Source organism: Saccopteryx leptura, chromosome 3 (genome assembly GCF_036850995.1).
Source record: "Saccopteryx leptura isolate mSacLep1 chromosome 3, mSacLep1_pri_phased_curated, whole genome shotgun sequence".
Lineage (NCBI taxonomy): Eukaryota > Metazoa > Chordata > Mammalia > Chiroptera > Emballonuridae > Saccopteryx > Saccopteryx leptura.
In genome coordinates, this window is record NC_089505.1 from 225,237,857 (window position 1) to 225,261,357 (window position 23,501).

General features: G+C 42.1%; 1 protein-coding gene across 1 annotated transcript in view; it reads right to left on the bottom strand.

Annotated features, from left to right (window-relative positions):
- Nucleotides 1–4,745: 4,745 nt before the first annotated feature.
- The window catches only part of TTL (tubulin tyrosine ligase), a 35,202-nt gene continuing 16,446 nt past the window's right edge, over nucleotides 4,746–23,501 (bottom strand). The window contains exons 5-7 of the mRNA XM_066377731.1: nucleotides 17,790–18,059; nucleotides 10,297–10,440; nucleotides 4,746–8,168 (exon numbers count right to left, since the gene is read on the bottom strand). Coding sequence (XP_066233828.1) covers nucleotides 8,054–8,168; nucleotides 10,297–10,440; nucleotides 17,790–18,059 — 529 coding nt within the window. The 3' untranslated portion in view covers nucleotides 4,746–8,053. The remainder of the gene's footprint in view (nucleotides 8,169–10,296; nucleotides 10,441–17,789; nucleotides 18,060–23,501) is intronic.

Below are 23,501 nucleotides of genomic sequence, written 5' to 3' on the forward strand. Positions count from 1 at the left end.
AGAAGATTTTGTAAGGTGACCAATGGTCCTCCTTTAGGGAGGACAGTCCTTTTGTAAGTTCTGTCCTCCCTTGAAAAGTATCCTCCTACATATCCTCCTTTTTGATACTGGAAGACTAATCTGTAAATGTCCGTATTCGATTGATGCAGAGTCAATCCATTGCATGTGATGTGACATATTTGTATCTAAATGAGCATTTTTTCTTACAATTATTATTAAAAATTAATAGGCATGTAAGCATAATTACAATATAAAATATTACAAATGTTTTTATTATGCATTTGTCATATTATAGTGTATTATTGTTGCAATGAATAAAATGTTTCTTTTATTTACGATATTGTTTTCTTCAATTTATTTTTGTCCTTTTTATTGTAAAAAAGTTGGTCACCTTATTATTCAGTCTCTAATTATTAAGTATATTCATATTTTCTCTATCTTCTTGAATCAGTGTCATCAAGTTTTGTGTCTTACCAGGAATGTGCCCATTCCACGTAGGTTATCTAATTTGTTGGCATATAATTGTTCATAGGATTCCTCTATAATCCTTTGTGTAGTAATGTACCCTTTCTTTCCTAATTTTAGTTCTCTATTTTTTTTAATTGAGTCTACGTTAAAGTATTGTCTATTTTGCAATCTTTTCAAAGCACCAACTTTTGGTCTCAATTTGCTCTATTGTTTTTCTATTCTCATTTCATTTATTTCCACTCTAATCTTTATTATTTTCCTACTTTTGGGGGGATTTATTTACTATTCTTTTTCTAGTTCCTCAGGGCAGAAAAAGCCCCAATGGTTATTAATTTGAGATCTATTTTGATGTAGCCACTTAAAAATATAAATTTCCCTTTAGGCAAAGCTTTAACTGCATTCCATAAATTTTGGTATGTTTTCATTTACATTTATCTCAAAGTATTTTTTATCTCCCTTGTTATGTATTGAATATTTATTTGATCAGTTGGTTATTTAGGATTGTATTTTTGTGTAGATGTTTGTGAGAGAGAGACAGTTAGAGGGAAAGATAGGGACAGACAGGAAGGGAGAGAGATGAGAAGCATCAATTCTTCATTGAGGCACCTTAGTTGTTCACTGCTTTCTTATATGTGTCTTGACCAGGGGGCAACAGCAGACCGAGTGACCCCTTGCTCAAGCCAGCGACCTTGGGCTCAAGCTGGTGAGTCTTGCTCAAACCAGATGACCTCTCACTCAAGCCAGCAACCTCGGGGTCTCAAACCTGGGTCCACTGCGTCCCAGTCCAATGCTCTATCCACTGCGCCACCACCCGATCAGGCTAGGATTGTACTTTTTAATTTCCACAAATTTGTGATTTTCCCAAATTTCTGTTAATGATTTCTAATTTATTCCATTGTGGTCAGAAAATATAAGTAGTATGACTTAAACCAATTTACTGAGCCTTGTTTTGTGGTCTAGCATATGGTTTATTCCAGAGAATGTTTCATGTGCATTTGAGAAAAATGTATATTTTGCTGTTCGGTGGACAGTCCTATAGATATTTGTGAGATCTAGTTGGTTTATATTGTTATCTATTTCCTTGTTGATCTGAATAGTTCTATCCATTATCAAAAATGGAGCATTGAAAATTCTAATACTGTTGACTTGTCTATCTCTCTTCAAATCTGCCGTTGCTAGGCACATGTTTATAATTGTTATATCTTCCTGATGGATTGATTCTTTTTATTATTAAAAGATGTCATTTGCTTGTAGTAATAACTTTGTTTCTTAAAGCCTATTCTAATATTAGCATGGTCACTCAAGCCCTCTTTGAGTTACTATTTGCGCAGAGTATCTTTTGCCATATTTTTACTTTCACCTGTCTTTAGCAGATTGCATTGAGGTGGATCATGGTAGTTTTGGGGGTTTTTCAATCCATTTTACTATCTGTGACTTTCGATTGGTGTCTAATCCATTTACATTGAATTAAACTATTGATAAGGTAGGATTTATGACTATCATTTTTTTGCATATGTCTCCCCTCATTCCTTCATTCCTGCTTTCTCTTTTGTTATTTTCTAGTGTTACATATTAGTTCTTGTGTCTTTTTTACTATATAGTTATTTTCTTAGTGCTTCATTTATATTGGTGTTGATCTCTTTGAGTTTATCCTACATAAAGTTTGTTAACTTTGTCACCTGCATTTTAATGTTTTTCATTAGTGGGACAGTTTTCTTTTCTAGGACCCCTGTTATGTATATATTCGTATACATATATGTCTCTGGACAAATCTCTGGAGCACTGTTCACTTTTCTTTCTTTTTTAAAAAATTTATTAATTTGAGAGAAACATCAATTCATTGTTCTACTTATTTATGCATTCATTGGTTGATTCTTATACGTGATGACCAGAGACTGAACCTGCAACCCTGGTGTATCAGGACGACACTAAGCTGCCTGGCCAGGGCTGTTTTTGTTTTGTTTTTTCTGCAGACTGGATCATCTCAGTTGACTTCAGATTCACTGATTTCTTTCTTTTGCCAGTTCAAATCTGCTTTTGAATACTTCAACTGAATTCTTTTATTTTTTCAATGCTAAAATACTACTTGATTCTAATTAAACCCAATTTCTATCCCTAATGATTTTCTCTGTTTGATGACATTTCATTATCAGTCTCACTTAGTTCTTTTTAAATTTTTTTTAAATTTTTTTTTTAATTTTTAAATTTTTTTTTGGTATTTTTCCGAAGCTGGAAACGGGGACAGACAGACTCCCGCATGCGCCCGACCGGGATCCACCCGGCACGCCCACCAGGGGCTACGCTCTGCCCACCAGGGGGCGTCGCTCTGCCGCCACCAGAGCCACTCCAGTGCCTGGGGCAGAGGCCAAGGAGCCATCCCCAGCGCCCGGGCCATCCCTGCTCCAATGGAGCCTCGGCTGCAGGAGGGGAAGAGAGAGACAGAGAGGAAGTGGGGGGGTGGTGGAGAAGCAAATGGGCGCCTCTCTTATGTGCCTGGCCGGAAATCGAACCCGGGTCCCCCGCAGGCCAGGCTGACGCTCTACCGCTGAGCCAACCGGCCAGGGCCAATTTTTTTATTTTTTTAAAAATTCATTTTAGAGAGGTGGGAGAAAGAGGAAGAAAGAGAAGGGCAGGGGGAGGAGCAGGAAGCATCAACCCCCACATGTACTTTGACCAGGCAAGCCCAGGATTTCAAACCAGCGACCTCAGTGTTCCAGGTTGACACTTTATCCACTGCGCTACCACAGGTCAGACTCACTTAGTTCTTTAAACACATTTTAAATGGCTGAGTTAAAGTCTTTGTGTAATAAGTACAATGCCTTATTACACTTATTATTGACTGCTGAGCCATACTTTCTTTTTTCTTTGCATACCTCATAATTTGTGCTGAAAATTGCAAAATTTTAATGATATAATGGGCAACTTTGGAAACCACACACTCTCTCTTCTCCATTGTAGTAGCTCTTTATTTAGTGACTTTCCTGAACTATCCTGTAAAACCTGTATTCTCTGTTGTGTGTGGTCACTGAAGTCTGTGCTCAGTTAACTTAGGGGTCAATTGATTGAATAGATATTTCCTTAAATGCCTGGAACTAGTAATTCTCCTAGTCTTTGTGAAGGGACGGTGTGTGTGTGTGTGTGTGTGTGTGTGTGTGTGTGTGTGTGTGTGTGTGTTACAGCACTGCCTTAGTCTTCACTTCTTGCTTGTGGAGACAGAAGTGAAAGCTGAGAGAATTCACATCTACCCTGGCACATACACAGCTGCACACATGTGTATGGCTTTCTATACTGCTCACAAAAATTAAGGGATATGTCAAAATGAATATGAAACAATAAAAAAAAAGAAGCATGTTGTTTTTTATTAAACAAGAACCATCAGAAAAGCAAACAAGTCAAAGAAAGTTGTTCGGGCCCTGGCCGGTTGGCTCAGCGGTAGAGCGTCGGCCTGGCGTGCAGGAGTCCCGGGTTCGATTTCCGGCCAGGGCACACAGGAGAAGCGCCCATTTGCTTATCCACCCCTCCCCCTCTCCTTCCTCTCTGTCTCTCTCTTCCCCTCCCGCAGCCAAGGCACCATTGGAGCAAAGATGGCCCGGGCGCTGGGGATGGCTCTGTGGCCTCTGCCTCAGGTGCTGGAATGGCTCTGGATGCAACAGAGCGATGCCCCAGAGGGGCAGAGCATCGCCCCCTGGTGGGCGTGCCGGGTGGATCCCGGTCGGGCGCATGCGGGAGTCTGTCTGAGTGCCTCCCCGTTTCCAGCTTCAGAAAAATGAAAAGAGAAAGAAAGAAAGTTGTTCAATTATGCAAATGAGATGCAAAACCAGCTTTTATTTCATTGGTGAAAATGTACTCTACAAAAGGCTGAAAGTACTGGAGTATCTGCATGTTTCCTGATCCCCTAATTTTTGTGAGCAGTGTATATTCTTAGAAATATGTTGAAGGTTTTCAAAACCTATGTGCATCTGAATTACAAGGGACAATCTATTGTCCTGTGTATTGGATAACATGCTGGGTTCAGCCAACGACAGCCACATCTGGCTTATTTTTGTATGGCCTTTGAGCTAAGAATGTTTTGTATATTTCCTAAGAGTTGGGGAGAAGACAAAGAGCAAACACATCAGAGACCCTACAGGGTTTGTAGAGCCTAGAATATTTACTACTTGGCACTGTACAGAAAGTCTGCTTACCCCTGGATAACAGAATCAGGGATTCAAACAACCAGTGATACCCTATGACAATCAACACCAACAATAAGATGATAAAACCAAAGGGTACAAAAATACTTGAAATATTATTACTTTAATGCTCCAGGCATTTTAAACATTCATAAAATCACCTTATTTCATAAGTCATTTGTTTTAGGTACAGAGACTGTGTCTGGGATCAGAGACAGGAATACCACTGAATTTTCTTCAGAGCACCCACATGCAGTGGGGAGCACTCTGGTGCCTTGTCTTTTCTAGACAAGTCCCCACCACACACACAGCAGGGCTGGACCTACCCTGTCTGACACAACCCCAACTTCTAAACACACTTTGTAGCTTCACTGCCCAGCAAGTTCTGTGGATCCCATACCTTCCAGCACTACCACATATTCCAAGTCTGTGATAAACATCCAATGTGCTAGAGAAACATCGTGTCAGCTGGCAAGTATGCCAGTGCCTGCTCCACCCTATCATATAGACACAGAGGCACTTGAATGTTCTAGGTAAATTTGAGTTTCTAAATAGCACAGGAATTAAGTGTGAGGAAAGGGACTTTTCTCTAATAACTAATTGATAACCTTAATTCAGATTTAGCAGAGTGTTACATTTGTTGCCAAGGCTTCACAAATTCTTTAAGTAGATGAAGGTATGTTTGACAGAAGCAGAGAGAGAACCTGCTTTGACAGTACTTGTTTGTAGTATGAATAGACACATCAATACTTGGTCATTCTTAAAGAAATGCCAGTTCTTCCAAAAGGCATTTTTAAAAAGCCCTTGGCTTTTTTTGATTCTTCCAAGATAATAACAATGTGTTTGTCCTTTCTTCTCAAGCAGTGGGTCAAGGCATCACGTAGCACACTGGGCCTGAGGTTCTGATGCCATCGTCAGAGATGGGGAGGGGAACAGCGTGGGCACCGACACTGTTAGAAGCTTCCCAGGTGGCCCCAGCACATAGCCAGCACTGGGAACCTTGGTGCTGAAGGTTCTTGAGTCTTCCTAATCTCACTTGTCCTCGCTGAGCCTGTGAGGTAGTACCGGGGCAGGCAACAATCTCTTCCATGAGACAGGAAACTAAGGCACAGAGAGGTTAGGACTCATCTGACACTGAGCCAATGATTGAGCCAAGACTGGAGTCGACATCTCCAATGAATAACACCTCCTCTCCAGCAACTAGCGACACGAACACAGACACACATAGGAAGACTGATTAGGCAGCAACACAGGACCATCTGTGCTGGGACAGCACGGAAGGACACGGAACAGTTCTGAGCCAACTAACCCTCTGATCACAAATAAATGCATAAAATAGATATTTATTTGAAAACATGTTAGGAATGAGGTCTCACTTCCCTCATTATACAGAGTGGGGCAAAAGTTGATCTACAGTTGTGATCATGCGAAACACAGAGATGTTTGATTATTGTTATTGTAGCATTTTCCATTTGAATAACTGTAAACCTACTTCTGTTCTACCTTGTATGGTATTGATTCAAGCTTTTTAGAAAATCCAAGATCCACAGACTTCCTGACATCTGAATTCTTAGTTCTGTCACTGTAGCAGCTGGAACACTCACAAACGTTCCTGTAATTTAGGTCCGAATATCATTACCCATCTGAGCTCACATGGGATAGCCCTACAAACCTCTATGCTTCCCCTATTACCAGCCCACATAGACATCCCAAGGACTCAGCACCCTACACTTTCTAAATACGTGTGTACTTGGCCATGATCTGCTAAGTCCCCAAACACCAACGCAGCAGCTACGCTAGGTGTCCAGGAGAAACGTTCACCACTGACGGTTTCGTTGTGCTCTGCATGCAAACTTCACGGTCTGTACTCTGGATAACCACCAGGAATTTATTTTATAATTCCAAATCCCCATGCAAGCCAACCCAGCTGACTTTTTTCACTTCACTGGACATCACACCTTCTCCTATACCCCACATGTAAACTCCCACATCTCATCATATTTTGGGACTGTTGCTTTTTCTTCTCTTTTTAAAAACATCTCCCCAACTACAGAACTGGGTTTTTTTGTACAAGTAGAATAATGGAGCACACATATACATGATTGAAGCACACATCATGTTCTGAGGAGGAGGAGCCTTGTGAATGAGTGTGCTGTGACCCCAGCACTTTCTAAGAAGGACCTGTCCACTCAGCTCAGTTAACACAAATGGCATCTTGTCCTTCCTACTGCTTGTGACATGGTCTCCTGAAAAGTCTGCAGAATCCCTGTTGATCCAGTAAGCGAAAACCACACATAACAGGACACATCTGGTGACCCACAAACAAGATGCTGTGTAAAGTTCTAAAACTGCATCTTTCTTATTTCCGGAGATTCTCCCATTCAGATGACACATAATTCATTGAGAGCCTTCCACCAAGGCAGAGACTCCTTGCCGGAATAAAGCCTGTCCTCCCGCTCCCACAGAAGGTGCCTGGATAAAGTGTGAAGATGGCATGGCGGGAGCTTCCTGTGTCAGGAGCAGTGCCACCCAATGGAAAGGCAATTCTGCCTTCCCCTGACCACCAGAGGGGTTTTCACAAGTAAAAACAAACAAAAATAGTGAACAGCAGGGAATTTTGCCAAAGTGCACGAAGAATGCAGGTTAAAACAAAAATAACAAATTCATCATATTTCAAGGACACCCAACTATGAATTTTTTTCTCTCTCATGCTTATTTGATGCTTACGCGTTTGTGGCAAACTTGCTGCTCGGTTTCTAAACATGCACAGAGCAGACTGATAGCAGCATTTGCTGTATTAGTGCCCAGCCCACACCAACCCTGACAAGTGACAGATCCAGTGCCATCAGGGCGGGCTGAGGACAACGCCCTGCCCTGGAGGCAGCACACAGCAGGACACCGAGGGCTGCAGGTGCATGCCTGTCCAGATTTTCATAGGCAGAGTGTCACGGGGGCGGGAGGATGAGCAGGGACACAGGGCAACCTCCCAATTGCTCTAGCATCCAGTCCCCGCGCAAACAGGTTGCAGCTGGGCACAGCGCTAAGGCACGAAGGCTGCAGCACATGGAGACACCAAGCAAAGGTCCAGTGGTCCCTGGGGAGAAAAGGCACTGCTTACAACATTGCCTTAGGAGAGAAATCTGATTCTTTAAAGGATAAAAATGGAAAACAATCAGATCCCTCAGTTTTCCCCTTAAAAGACTATTTTGCTCTCCCCGCAGGGTACTTTGCTGCAGTTTCCAGATCTCAACAGTAGTGCACAGAGCTCCACCTGGGAGCCCTCTGGGGAGTCACCTTCGCTCTCACTCTCCTCCATCACGTCTTTCCGAGCTGGCTCTTTTTCATTTTGGCTTAATGTAGACCAATCGGATGTCTCTCCTTCCCCTAGAGCAGGACCCCATGTGTCTCCCTTGTCACAGCCTGATGAACGCAGAAGGCTGGTTCTGCTGCTGCTCAGTGTCAGGAGGTGGGAAGATGCTGGATATGGCTATGTCCACGATGCCTTGGCACAACTCTGGGTAGAGCTTCCTGAAACATATTTAAAAATATATTATTGAAGAAGTTCATCGAAGTGCAAGGGAGAAACCAAAGTTTTTTTCATCAGGCTCTGCCCCAGAAATTCCATCCCATGACCACATTTATACAACTGGCTTCCATTGTCTGTGCAAATACTGCAGGAGGCGTTGTGGGAAGACAAAGCATCCCCTTAGCACACGTCCTGGAAGGCTTCACAGGTGAAGACAGAGAACTCCTGCTCTGATGTGTAACAGCCCTCCTCATGGAAGGCACCCACTCCATGTGGCTGAGGGAACTTTAGGAAAGACTCCCCATGAGTGACAGCTAAGCTAAGACTAGGGGAATGAATGAAGTCAGACAGGGAATGGCGGGCAGGGTAGAAAAGAGGGTGAGGGAGAGCTAGGACAATGAAGGAGGGAGCGAGTCTGTGTGCGGAGAAGAGAGCAGCACAGGAAAGGACAAGCGTGAAGGAAAGTGGATCCATGCAGGCTGAGGCTGTGGGCAGGGTGCTGGCCCAGCCACGTGGGACCCTGACACCATATCCAGGAGTCTGGGCTTAATCACAATGGAAGCATCAAAGCAGAAAAGCTAAGGAAGAAAACTTCCTTTCAGTGCCTTCAGAATAGCAGGGAGGCCCTCCATCTCTCACAGCCACTATTCCCTGTAGGATTTCTGCCCCTTTCATGTGGCAGCTCACGAGGCCCAAGAACTGCTCCCTCAGGACTGACTCTAATGTAGGGTAAAACCAGAAATGTATGGTCCGGAGGGAAATCCCACATCTGAGATTATGCTCTGAGTCACCTACTCGATGTGCTCAAGAGACATTTGGAATTCAGGCGGCTGGACCCAAGGGCAAGTGCCCAGCCCACCCCGACCTAGAAAACCAGAGGTCTTTATTGTCCTGCTTTCCAGTCTCCACCAGGCAGAAAATCCTCACAACCTGGTTCCTTCCCTCCCAATGCAATGGCAGATCCCTGTTGTCACTCTCCCCGTCACAGGATCTTCTCCCCTGCCTCCTCCCCACCTCTCCTATCCTTTTTTACTAGCCTGTGGCTGGTGCTTCTATATTCCAAACCACTCAACCTCCCACTAATAAGGAACAGTGACAGGAAGCCTGTGAGGCAGTGAGGTGGCTACTAAAATTGGGACTTAGCACATCACCTGCCTCTCGCCTCCATGTGGCCCATGGCCCCTGTCAGTTTCCAGGCCATCTCACTGTAAGTGCCCATACCCCAGTCCAGAAGTCCTCCCCTCTCAAAATCATCACCTAAAAGCAGAATCTATTTTTTTTCTATGACAGACTTGTAACAATATGACTCATACAGTAATTAATCAGGCAGTGTCTGTCTCTCTCCTTCAGGGGGCCTCTTTGAGGACACTCATCTTTATGTGACCTCCTCCTAACCCTTTGGAAGGTCACCTCAGTTTCTCCAAGATGTGGGCAGGGATAAAAGGTGAAAGTGGATCTCAGAAGAATCAGCAGCCTTTAAGGTTCAAGTCCAAACGACTTTCCCTTACAGGTAAGGCCTTCCGCGGTGCAGTCCTGACGCATCATTCCCCTTCATCATCCCTCATTCCATGACACTGACACCATGCTGCAGCCAGATTTCTCCTAGAGGAACAAGCTCCCCCAGGGAGGGCAAGTTCTGCTCATCTGTGCTCCTCACAGAGCCTGGCAACGAGCAAGGTCTCCTTTCTGAAGGCTCTCCCTCCTCCTCTGGGCACATGTCATAGTCCTCTCACGTCCCAGCTGCAGCTCCACTGTGGCTCCGATGCTCCTCACACCCCTTCCTGCCCCAGGAGCCCCGACATTCCTGGTCATCACTATCTCCCCCGCTCCAGGACCCTGCTCACTCGTGTCATGCAAGAGGGTCTCCACTAGCAGTTCCTGGCTTGTTTGAAACTCTCACAGCAAAGACCACCCACCTGAGCAGTCTAACTGCTCAGCACACCTGGGAGAAATGGGAAAGGAAATGCCTCACAAAGCCCCTGCCAGCGGGGTCCTCCCCAGGGACTCCTGTCATGTCACTTCCTCCATGAAAGTGGTCAACGACCTTAGCAGTATATTGCCTTTGTGAGACAGGTCATTCCAACCGCAGAACCAACTTCACTTGTTACAACCCAGTGGGGTTAGGCTTACTGAGCACAGGCAGGGGCACCGTTGACCTCAATGAGCCAGACCTTCAGCTCCTCGTCCACCATGAAGTCGAAGCCGAACAGCTGGAAGCTCTGGTAAGGGAGGTGCCGGGTGCTGATGGCGGGCTCCACGCTCATGAGGCAGCTCCTGCAGGGCAGAGGGGCGAGCTTGCTGAGAGCGGTTCCAGGGGGAAGAAGCAAGGGAGATGGGCCTGGATGGGTGTGTCTCACACGTGCTGATGCAAATCAGCTTGACTGAATTCTCTCTTAAAGTTATTACCAATAAATTCTTCAAGACAATGCTACGTATCAAGCAACTTGTTGGAAGACTGCAACCATGCTCTCCCAGCTCAGCGCGGCCACCGTGGCCCCTGCAGAGGTGGGCCCCTCCCACGGGACGGCTGCTGCCACATTTGTTTGTGACAAAACACTTCCATGAACCACCATTCAGTGAGGAGCAGAATTTGTACAAAGACTATTGGCCATAATCATTTCTTTTGCTTGTTCTGGTTCTACTGCCAAATTGTTACAGATTAAAATATTGAAGAGCTACGTATATTAAAACTAAATATTGAAATAGAAGACTTATCAACATCAACTACTGTTAGAAAAAAATTGTAAAAATACTGAAAAATTGAAAATATCATATAAAACATAAAAATTTAAAAAAACAAAATATAACAGTTGAAAGTGAATCTTGCCCTGGCTGGATAGGTCAGTTGGCATTGTCCCAAAGCATGGCGGTTTGCAAGTTCGATCCCCTGTCAGGGCACATACAGGAACAGCTCAATGTTCCTCTCTCTCTCTCTCTCTCTCTCTCTCTCTCTGTCTAAAATTAATTTTTTTAAAAAGGAAAATGAATCTCAGAAACATGGTGACTAAGTAATGAAGTCAGAGGTCAGGCTGTCAAGGCCAGAATCTTGGTCAGTATTTTAGCCTCCTGGAGCCAAGGTTTGATTTCCATAAAGTCGGGAATAAAATAATACCTACTTCTGGTGCCAAGATGGCTCAACGAGGTAATCAAACAAGGAACTTGTTTGAATAAGTCACTGTTGTCTAGTAGAGCCATCCCAGAATACTTAGGCTATTTCTGTTTTATAAAGATCTTCACTGATTTTTCCCTAACTGAATGTTGAGGCAAATACCTATCTTAGTAATAAAATAGGGTACAATAACTCTAAGATCACCAGATAGCTGTCATACTCAGCTATACAGTTAGAAGGAAAATCATGCAGGCTTCCATATGACTACCTCTAAGATGTGTCCCCACAGCTGGTTTTAATTCACGAATTTAAAGACCTGTGGCCTCTGGGAATGCAGGGCTACTGTCCTGCTCTCCCAAGCTTTCTCTGTCACTCCCGGTATCAACTCCCTTTAGTTTTTCCCCCAAAGAAGATTATCTCTATACATATGCTTAAACCATTAAAAATAATGGATGCTTAGCCATTTAAGAACCAACTGGAATAAGAATTTCTCTTTCCGTTCATGTTTAAGATGCACAGGTATGCCAGTGATCACATGCTTTTCTATACCCTATCTCTGTGTTACAGAGAATACCCTTAACTTTTGTTTTAATTAAAACATTATCATTAAGAAAAAACATTTAATTTAATAGATGCTCATGGGAAAGAGAGAGAGAGAGAGGGAGGAGGGGAGGGGAGGGGAGGGGAGGGAGGGGAGGGGAGGGGAGGGAGAGAGGGAGGGAGGGAGAAAAAGGAAGGAAGGAAGGAAGGGAGGGAGGGAGGGAGGGAGGGAGGGAGGGAGGGAGGAGGGAGGGAGGGAGGAAGCCAATAATACTGAAGGATAAAAAAGAGAAAGGAACATTACATTCCAGCACGTAAAGGAAAAACTGAGAGCCAGAACCAAATCACAGCTAAATATTATTTTTTATCTGCTAGAAGCTCAAGTTTGACTTTAAAGAAGGTTTTTCCCATCAGAGAGTTTGTACAGCTATCTTGGTCCAGCAGGAGTGGGCAGTGTGGGTGGCTAGCGACAGTACCATGTGAGGCCAAAGAGCAGTCCCAGCACCTAAGTGGTGCAACTCTCTGAACTGCACAGAACAGGCTGGGACAGAGGGGGGGCGTATATCAAATAATCATCAAATGTTTTGCATAAAGCAGGAATTCTTTCTTCAACATACTTGATTTACTTGGTATCAGAATCCTAACCACTTATAATCCCTGAAGAAAGGGAACTCAGCCTTGTAATTAGTCTGCTGGCCTCTGGGTAAGAATATGGAAGGGAAAAGGCCCTGTCACAACAGGGTAGTAGTGGCCAGGCAAATAAACAGAGCCACAGGACAGAGGGAGAACCCAGTATCACAGCCTCACACCAATGGTCACCTGATGTGTAACAAAGGCACCCAAAATGTAGTGGGGAAAGGACAGCCTTATGCACAAGTGGCCCCTTGTCAACAAGAAATCCTTATGAAAAACATGAAACTTGACACATACCAATGCAGGTGCATTACAGATATAAATATATAAGAGGTAAAATATAAAATATAAGAGGTAAAAGCCAGAGGTCCCTAACTGCAGAAGGAAAAAACTAGAATATTCACACAATGAAATATTATACAGCAATCAAAAGGACAAACTGCTGCAATGTGCAACCATATGGATGAGCCCCATAAACACAATATTGAAAAGGCTGAACAGGAAACAGAGTATACAGGATTATTCCATTTCATATAGTTTAAGAACAAGCAAAGGAATTTATCATGATAAAAGTCAGAGGAGTAGCTATCTTTGCCAGGGAGTACATATTTTGAAGCAGTTCAAGGGAGTCTTCTGAGGTGCTCCGAGTGTTTTATATTCTGATTTGTGTTATGATTAGGTGAGTATATGCATCATTAAAGTTTCATTATGCTGTACATTTAAGACTTGTGAACTTTACTGTATACATGTCATACTTCAATTTAAAAAAAACCCTATTGGATTTAGCAAGCTGCACTAAATAAATAATAACATTAAAAAAATATTTCCAGGCATATTAAGAAACACGACCAAGAGATAAAACAAACAATAGGTAACAAACCTACTAATCAAGGGTTAGCAAAATTTTCTTACATAAGGCCAGACAGTAACTACTTTCGGTTTTGTAAGACATATACAGTTTGTTGCATATTCTTTTATTTTTATTTTACAATCTTTTAAAATGTTAAAAACTATTTTTAGTTTATAGTCATATAAAACAGGCTACAGGCTAGATTTGGCCCATAGGTATAATCCAGATTCTGGAGTTGTCAGACAACGATGTTAAATAATTGTCATTAGTGTATTCAAGAAAATATATGAGGAAAGTGGGACAATTTCAAAAGAGAACTGTCATCTAAATATAAGAGTCAAGGGGAATTTTTTTTTTTTCATATTTTTCTGAAGTTGGAAACGAGGAGGCAGTCAGACAGACTCCCGCATGCACCCGACCGGGATCCACCCGGCACGCCCACCAGGGGGCGATGCTCTGACCATCTGGGGTGTTGCTCTGTTGCAACCAGAGCCATTCTAGCGCCTGAGGCAGAGGCCACAGAGCCATCCTCAGCGCCTGGGCCAACTTTGCTCCAATGGAGCCTTAGCTGCGGGAGAGGAAGAGAGAGACAGAGAGGAAGGAGAGGGGGAGGGGTGGAGAAGCAGATGGGTGCTTCTCCTGTGTGCCCTGGCCAGGAATCAAACCCAGGACTCCTGCACGTCAGGCCGATGCTCTACCACTGAGCCAACCGGCCAGGGCTAAGGGAAAATTTTAGAGCTGAAAGTATAATTCAAATCAAGAACTCAATAGATAAGTTAGATAGCAGTTTTAACAGCTTTTAACTTTTTTAAAAATATTTTTTAAAAAAGATTTTATTTGTTCATTTTAGAGAGGGGAGAGAAAAAGAGAAAGAGAGAGAGAGAAGGGGGAAGGAGCAGGAAGCATCAATTCCCATATGTGCCTTGACCAGGCAAGCCTGGGGTTCTAAAACAGTGACCTCAGTGTTCCAGGTCGATGCTTTATCGACTGTGCCACCACGGGCCAGGCAGCTTTTAACCTTTTACTTTTTAAACTTTTAAAACAGGTTTATGGACAGGTAAAATGATACAAAAAAATAGGAGAAATATGAGATACAGTGAAAACGATAAATATCCTTGTAATTAGAGATGCATAAGGAAAGGAAAATGGGATAATAGCTATAATTAAAAAGATAAAAACCATGAATACTGTATTCTAAAACAGATAAAAGATATTGAGCCACAGATTTAAGAAGCACCATACAGGACTGTGTACAAAGAAAACTACACACATCTCCTAGTAAAATATATAAAATTTTTAAAAATGAATCTTAAAAACAGAGAAAAGAATCACTAAGAGCAATACTAAGATTTCAGCTGACATTTCCACAGCAAAGATGGAAGCCAGAGGATAATGGTACGTTACCTTCAAAGTGCTAAAAATACATTAGTGACTGATCTAGAAAAGTTTCCAGAGCAAGTGTTCTTTTTAAAAATGAAGACAAAATAAAATCAGATAAATAAAAACTGAGATAACTCATCATTAGACTCTACTTTAAAAAAAAATACTAGAAATGAGTTTTTTAGAATAAGAAAAATGATCCTAAACAGAAGCAAGAATATCCATGACAGAAAGAGAGGCAACATGAGAGGTTAAAATGTATGGGGAAATACAAATATTAACTGCACATACTAATAAAAATGTCCTGTGAGTTTAAAATACATAGAGCAGCCTGACCAGGCGGTGGCGCAGTGGATGGAGCATCAGACTGGGATGCAGAGGACCCAGGTTTGAGACCCCAAGGTCGCCAGCTTGAGCGAGGGCTCATCTGGTTTGAGCAAAGCTCACCAGCTTGAACCCAAGGTCACTGGCTTGAGCAAGGCGTTGCTCAGTCTGCTGAAGGCCCACAGTCAAGGCACATGTGAGAGAGCAATCAATGAACAATTAAGGTGTTGCAATGCGCAATGAAAAACTAATGATTGATGCTTCTCATCTCTCCGTTTCTGTCTGTCTGTCCCTGTCTATCCCTCTCTCTGATTCTCTCTCTGTCTCTGTAAAAAAAAAAAAAAATAGATGGAGCATTAATGACATCATGTATCCACACCCAGGGTCTTCTGACCTGCTCCTGGGGTCCTGCCTGCTTCTTGTCCAGAGATAACCACTACTTTGAATTTTGTGTTTATCACTCCTTTGCTTCCCTCTTTATTTTTACCTATGTACCTATCACTTCTCAGACTTTTGGCTAAGATCAAGTGTAGTATTTTTACCTATGTACCTTCCTCAAAATAATGTATCACTAAGTTTGCTTGTTTTTCAACTTATATGAATAGAATCAATTTGTATGCATCTTGTATACAGCTTTTATTTTATTTTTTTTGCTTGACATTATATTTGTACAACTCCAGGGAAAGCACCCTTCAGGAATAAGGTGAAATAAAGACATTTTCAGATGATGAAAAAACTTAAAGACTTATTACCAGCAGAAGTAAGTGCTTTAAAAGAAATGACAGAATCTGAAGGGAAATGATACCAGAGAGAAATCTGGACCTGCAGGACTAAAGGAGGAGCAAAAAACAAAGCAAAACAAACAAACAAACAAAAAACTTGGTAAATAAAAAAATATTTTTCTTATTTTATATTTAAATGCATTTCTTGTAGACAGAATACAGTTTGGCGTTGTATTTAAAAAAATACAACCTATCTACATAAAAATTTACATAATGGTTGATACTAAAAAATTATGTGGTAGAGATTTCAATGTATGTGGCTGTAATACATGTGACAACTATAACATAGAAAGGGAGAGTCAAGTGAAGTATAGTGCATTTTATTTAAAGTAGTGAATTATTAACTGTAAGAAGACTAAAATATTAGGTATATATTTTTAATCCCTAAAATTCTCACTAAAATATAGATAGATAGATAGATAGATAGATGATAGATACAGATATTGCCACTCAAAAAGAAAATTAAAATGGAACTCTAAAAAATTTCAAATAATAATAAAATGGTAGATATAAAGCCAACCAAACGAATAATTACATTAAACTTAAATGGTATCAGTATACCAATTAAATGACAAAGATTATCGTATTGGATTCAAAACAAACAAAACCCAACTCTATGCTGTCTACAAGAGCCCACTAGAATAGAATGGAGTGGAGTGGAATGGAATAGAATAGAATGGAATAGAATAGAATAGAAGTAAAGGGATGGAAAGAAAATACCACTAATCAGAAGAAAGCTGGAGTGGCTATATTAACATAAACATATAAACTTCAAAATAAGAAATATTACCAGAGATAAAGACAGATATTACATAACGATAAAGTGGTCAATTTCTCAAAAAAAAAAAGACAATTTTAAATGTATATGCACCTAACAATAGATTTGCAAAATATATGAAACAAACACTGATAAAACTAAAAAGAGACAGAGAAATCCAAATTATACTTGAAGACTTTAGTATTTTTTTCTCTCAATAACAAACAAGTAGAACAGAAAATCAGCAAGGATATAAAAGACGATAGCAACCACTTTCACGGAATTCACATTCAAAGGACACTATGCCTCAGTAGAGCAGAGTAAATGTTATGTATAGTGCACATGGAACATTCGCTGAAATGGACCACATTCTGGATCATGAAAGAAAATAACAAATTTTAAAGGCACAAAACCATACAAACTATGTTCTCTGGAATTAAAATAGAAATCAGTAACAGAAAAATATTTGGAAAAGCCCCCTAATATTTGGAAATTAAGCAAAAATTTCTAATAATACATGAGTCAAATATGTAATCACAAGAGAAACTAAAAAGTGTTTTAATAAAATGAAAATAAAAGCACAACATAACACAATCTGGAGGTATAGCCTATGAGTACTTAGGCGAAAACTGATAGCATTAAATGCTTAGATTTTTAAAAAGTGAAATCTCTCAAATCTATGATCTAATCTTTCACAAGGAAACTAGAAAAAGAACAAATTAAACACCCCAAAAAAGCAGAAGGAAGGAAATAATAAATAGCATAAATCAAAAAAATAAAAAACAACAGAGAAAATAATTCAAGCCAAAAGCTGACTTTTTGAAAAGATTAATGAAATTGATAAACTTTTAGCCAATCTATCCAAGAAAAACAAAAGATATAAATTATCAATGTGCCTGACCTGTGGTGGCGCAGTGGATAAAGCGTCGACCTGGAATGCTGAGGTCGCCGGTTCAAAACCCTGGGCTTGCCTGGGAGTTGATGCTTCCTGCTCCTCCCTCCCCCTTCTCTCTCTCTCTCTCTCTCTCATTCTCTCTCCTCTCTAAAAATTAATAAATTATCAATGTAAGGAATAACAGCAGTGATATCGTTAGAGATACTACAAATATTAAAAGGATAATAAAGGAATATTACAAATAAGTTTTGTCTTTAAATTAGACAACGTGAATGGAATAATTCTTCCTTGAAAGGCTCAAACTCCCAAAGCTTCTTGAGACACATATGATCAAAAAGATACGACTAAATTACCTTATGATATGTTTGATTTGTAGTAAGATAGTGTTCTCCAGGGTAATGTTCAAAGCACTTGTCAGGTACTGATTGAACTCCTCAAAGAACATTTCATTCCCTTCTTCATATTTCCCATAGTTCTTTGAAAATTCTTTTTGAATGCAGTGATTGGTCAAATGGCAAGTTTTGTCTTGGAAATTATCGACATGATAGGGTTCTGATGCAGTCCGCAGCACGCCCTCTCGATAGAGGTAGATATTGTACTGGTGATCCACCAAGACCCAGCTTCTGCAAGTCAACACAAACAGTCTCACTCAAGTCCTCCAACATTCCTTCATATCAGATATATACATCATCCCCACACCTTGATGTTCTTGGCAGGAAGTAGAGGAAGAAGGTAGGTTCTAAAATTATACAAGGCAAAGCATGAAAATTAAAAGTAGTACACTACCATGACTGTAATGATCAAAGACAACATTTCACCACCAGTGACAGGTGTTCTAAGGTACCAAAAAGCTGAAAATTGATATTGATATTCTGGGAGGAAAGGTCAGGCTTTCCTGTCCTGTCCCTCCTTTAGGGAGGGGAGGGAGAAGAATGTAGAAGTTTCTGGCTTGCAAGAACAATGGGTCATTCAGTTTTAAATCTAAAATAAAGGTTAACCTAGAAACTTCTTCTCTTTCAACAGGAGGCAGAATTTACATACCACCTTGCATTGACTATAGTCCCCCCCCCCCCGAATCTTGAGAGTAAAATACTCTAGGCTAGTGAGGGAAGATGAACCCTGAAAGATTTGTAAACATCTTTAATTGTGTTACCTTGAAAGTCTTAATGTTTCTGTGTATCCCCTAAACAAATGTTGTCAGCCCATGCCATGATGTCATGCTCTCCCCTGCCCGTATGTGATCAAGGGTATATAAACAGCCCCTGAACTATTTTTGGAACTGCATGATTTGGGTCTGATGCCCCGTGTCAGCCATATGCAGCCAGCATATTTAATAAATCTCCTCTAATAAAACTCTTCAAAATTTATCTGGACTGGGCATCTCTATGTGAACTTGATGAAATGAGATACAGTGCCTTTCAGAATCTGGGGTGCGGTACTTTAGGACACAGGGAGACTTGGATCCATTCAAAAGATACAGCATTTTGAAGAGATTTGATGGGTTTGTTTTTGATAGCTATGTGAATTTACCAGGAATTCCAAACTGCCCTCTTGATGTTCTGCTTATCTGTCAGAACTCACCCTTACTCACTGGACTATCGCCCCTGAAGCAGAGGAATTCCAAGAAGCTGGTCAGCTGCCCCAAGGAGGAGCATTCCGGACATACCAGGACTTTTGATTCAACACCCACTTGCTCAAGACTCTCCTTTTACCCTATAAAATTCATCCCCCTAGCTTGTACGGGTGCCCTTCTCCCCGGAGAAGTGCCCGGCAGGGTTCTTTTCTTCCTTTCTTTTTTTTTTTTTTTTTTAATTTTATTTATTTATTTTTAGAGAGGAGAGAGAGAGAGGGGGGAGGAGCTGGAAGCATAAACTCCCATATGTGCCTTGACCAGGCAAGCCCAGGGTTTCAAACCAGCGACCTCAGCATTTCCAGGTCGATGCTTTATCCACTGCGCCACCACAGGTCCTTTTCTTCCTTTCAATAAAGCCTGTTACTCTGGTATTTTCGGACTCCCATGGATTCCAACATTTGGTGCTGAAACCTGAGACAGGGTACTAACTGCCTGGACGATCCCTCTTTGCCATCCAAACTTACAACCAGGGAAGCAATGGGCAGTGGCAGCTCGTCCCGGGCTTACTCCCTGATTCTGTTTGGACGTGTAATTGTGGGTTGATTGGCCAGAGATCTGTCCCTGTCCTGAACCCTTGCTGGATCAGGAGGTAAGAAGTTTTCTCCCTTCCCCTTCCCCGTTGGCTTCTCTTTTTCATAAAAATTTTCTCTGGTCAGACAGTTTTCTCTGACACGCCTCAGCTTTTGAGGGGTTTGACTCTCAGTCTCAGTGGACTGCACGGAAGACTAGGCGCCTAGCCAAACCTCTCCACTCTTTCTCTCTCAGAGCTCCCTGACAGGTGGTGACGACCTCTATCAGGGATGACTCCCCCACACGGAGATTTTCTCCTCTTGGGACAGTGACAAAAGGCGGGGATGCCCCCTCTTGCTCATCTGTCTCCATGGCTCTTCAGAGTCTAAGCCTTCCGACCAGACCCCTCTAAGATGTCTCATAAAAAACCTTACTAAGTTGGGCCTCTCTGACCTTAAGCCAAAAAAACTCATTTTCTTCTGTAACATGGCGTGGCCCCAATACAAATTAGACAATGACTCCCATTGGCCTGAAAAAGGGACATTCAATTACGATATTCTGAGGGACCTAGATAATTTCTGCCACTGGACTGGGAAGGTCTCAGAGATTCCTTACGTGCAGGCTTCCTTCTACTTTCGCTCCTGTCCTTAATTTCTGTGCCACTTATTCTACACGCAGGCTGTTTTTGGCCAAAGAAACCTCACCTAAAACCTCCGCTCCTAATCTTTCCTTCTCCACAGACTCCCAACTCTCTCCCCCTCCTACCTGACCCCCGGGGGCACCCCTCTCTTAGGACTCCTTTCTAGTCCCTCTGCAAATCTCTTTCATTTGAGTCTCTTCCCTCCAGAAAGCCCCCTCCCTTCGCAGGATCCTGTTTCTCATTCACCTGCAAATACCAGTCTCTCTTTCTCCTCCCCTGATGGCCAGGGGCCCCTCCCTTCTCCACTGTGTTCTTAAACCCCTCCTCCCTCCTTACAAACTGCAGGCTCTGCCTTTCTTCTCCTCGCCCCAACCCCCCTCCTCACAGGCTACAGCTATGCCCTTCTCCCCTCATCCTCTCCCCTCTCTTCAGAGCTCCAAATCTTTTTGACTCCTCTAACCACATGGCGCCACCACTAACACCTCAACCTCCTCCTCCTCCTGCAGATTCTGACCCTCCTTTCCATCCAGCTGTTCACACTGTCCATGCGTCTGCTTTCTCTCTTCCTCCCCTCTATGCTGACAACTCCTTGCCATCTTGAAAAGCTTAAAATAGCAGAGTTGTCTATTAAGCTATGTGAGTGAATAATTTGTTCTGTCTCTGTTTGTCAGAAAATACCTCTAGTATAATTTTAATTGAAACAAGTAAAGTGCGCTCATTTAAATTTCTTATTTTATAATTTATATGTAAAATCTTTGTTTAATGTGTAACTGTGTCTGTTTCTAAGGTCTTAAATCAATAATTAGCCACCTCTTAAACCAGGCTTACTCATCCCCATGGACTCTCCCTGCAATACCCCCACCTTCCTGTTTGAAAACCTTCAGGGGCTTATCACCTCGTACAAGCCTTACACCTGATCAATGAGGCAGTAATTCCCCTCCATCCAGTAGTCCCTAATCTCTACAAATTGCTGTCACACATTCCCTCAAACACCACTCACTTCAGGGTCCTAGACCTCAAGAATGCCTTCTTTACCATTCCTCTACAACCTGACTCTTACTTTCTGTTTGCATTCACTCGGACTGACCTGGACACTAATGCAGCCCAGCAACTTATGTGGACTGTCTTACTGCAGGGGTTCAAAAACAGCCCACACCGTTTGGGCAAGCACTAGCTCAGGATTTAGCAGCATGCAATCTCAAAACTAGTACTCTCTTACAATATGTAGAAGACCTACTTCTCTGCAGCCCCTCCCTATCTGCCTCAAGGAGACACACGCCCACCCTTCTTAACTTCCTCACCATGAAGGGATATCATGTCTTCTCTACTAAAGCTCAACTTCACTCTTAGTCCATAGTCTATCTAGGCATCGCCTTAACCCCCACCACCTGAGGTCTCACCCTAGATCAAACTCAGTCCCTCCGCAGTCTCCAACCACCTACCACTGCAAATCAAATCCTTTCTTTCCTTGGTCTAATAGTCTTCTTTAGACACTGGATTTCCAATTTTGCTCTCTTAGTCAAGCCCCTCAGTGAGATCTTCTGAGCATGGCTTTTAAGGTCTATAATGGCCAAGGAAGTAACAGAAAAGGCAAATAAGGCCCAAAAGAAGTCAGGAAATACCAGCTTTTGGCATATGGTCTTAAAGGCTCCAGCACCCTAAAGGGCTTCATAGGATTCCATCAGGGCCCTGCTCCAGAGAGGAAAGAAAGGTCATTGAACTGAAGCCTGCCAGGCTTCCCAGCCCCATCAAGGGACACACCTTGGCTGTGGAAAGAGGGAAACGAGAAGGTAAGCTGCCCCCTTGCTCCATGGAGGGAGGGTTCAGTCTGTTCTAGCACTGCTCCAACTACCTGTGACCTGACATTGCCCAGCATGCTGGGAATTGCCACCGAAGGCCCAAGGACATCGTTCATGAGCCTAAGGTATTTCTTCCAAGTAGCAGATAAATTGATCTCATTTCTTTTAAACACAAGGGCCATCTGCTATGCCTTGCCTGAATATTTGAATTTTATTTATCCCTCAAAGATCTCTACTGTGAGTATTGACAGTCTGATTTATTTAATGTTACTTTATTTAATGTATAGCATCTCCTTTATTCCTCTTGTCTCAATGCCCCATACCTATTATAGGCTGGGACCTGCTGCTAATTCCAGCTAGAAGCAGTGGCCACTAGGACTTAAACTCTAACTACAAAGTGTAGAAATGTAATCAACCTTCCCTAAGTACTTACAGAATTTACAGGTTACTCAACAAATTGTTCAAAAGACTGTCCAGAAGATCCAGCATTACATCACCCAAGGACGGACTTTCACGTGGACAGGTTCACACACTGTGATCCTGACAACTCCCACTGCTGCTAAGGTAGAAAAACATCATGCCTTACTCCAACCACAAACTGGAAGCTGGTTGGTCTACGTATGGTGAATGTATGAAAAACTCACTAAGGACTTCTTTTAATCAGACTTTGGGAAAAGGGAAACTAGGGTAAAACAAAAGCCAACTTAATTATCACTAATGGTTAAGATTTTTAAAGTCAAGAGTCCTGACTAGAAAGGAATTGTATGGTTTTGATAATAGAAGGTATAAGGTATGGAAATACCTTTGAAAGAAAAAGGAAAAGCAAGTTGTTATGAAGGCCAGTTATTTTTGAATAAGAAAGTTTATGAAAGTTAAAGGTTTATGTAAGTTGTAGAAGGTTTGTGCAGGTTGTAAGAAGTTTGAACTGAGAAGAAATAATTTGTACAGTCAAAAAACTGGTTTTCAAAGAATGTTTAATCACTCACCTAGCTAACAATCCTCTACTCTCCCCACTTATTAGAGCAGCTCTTTCCTCTACCCTGACCATCTGGAGCTCAGAAACAGAGAAACGAAACCGACCCCTTGTCCATCAATTCTCTATCCAACTCTCATCCTATATCACCCAATCAGGGGCTTTCTACTTGTGTGGGACCAACATCTATATATGTCTCCCTACTAACTGGATAGAAACCTGTACCCTAATCTATCTCACCCCAAATATCAACCTAATCCCACCCCATGAGCCTCTTCCAATTCCTAGTACACTAGCCGTCAATCTAAGGACCAAACGAGCTGTACAGGTAATCCCTCTTCTTGTTGCTTTAGGAATCTCTACAGAAGTAGGTCTAGGAGCAGGGGGACTGGCCACTTCCCTATCTTATTCTCTCTCTCTCTCTCTCTGAAGCCCAGCAAATTTGTAAATATGGAATCAGTGGTTTTGCACAAACTGGGTGTCTTGACTATTGCCTTTCATTGGTCCACA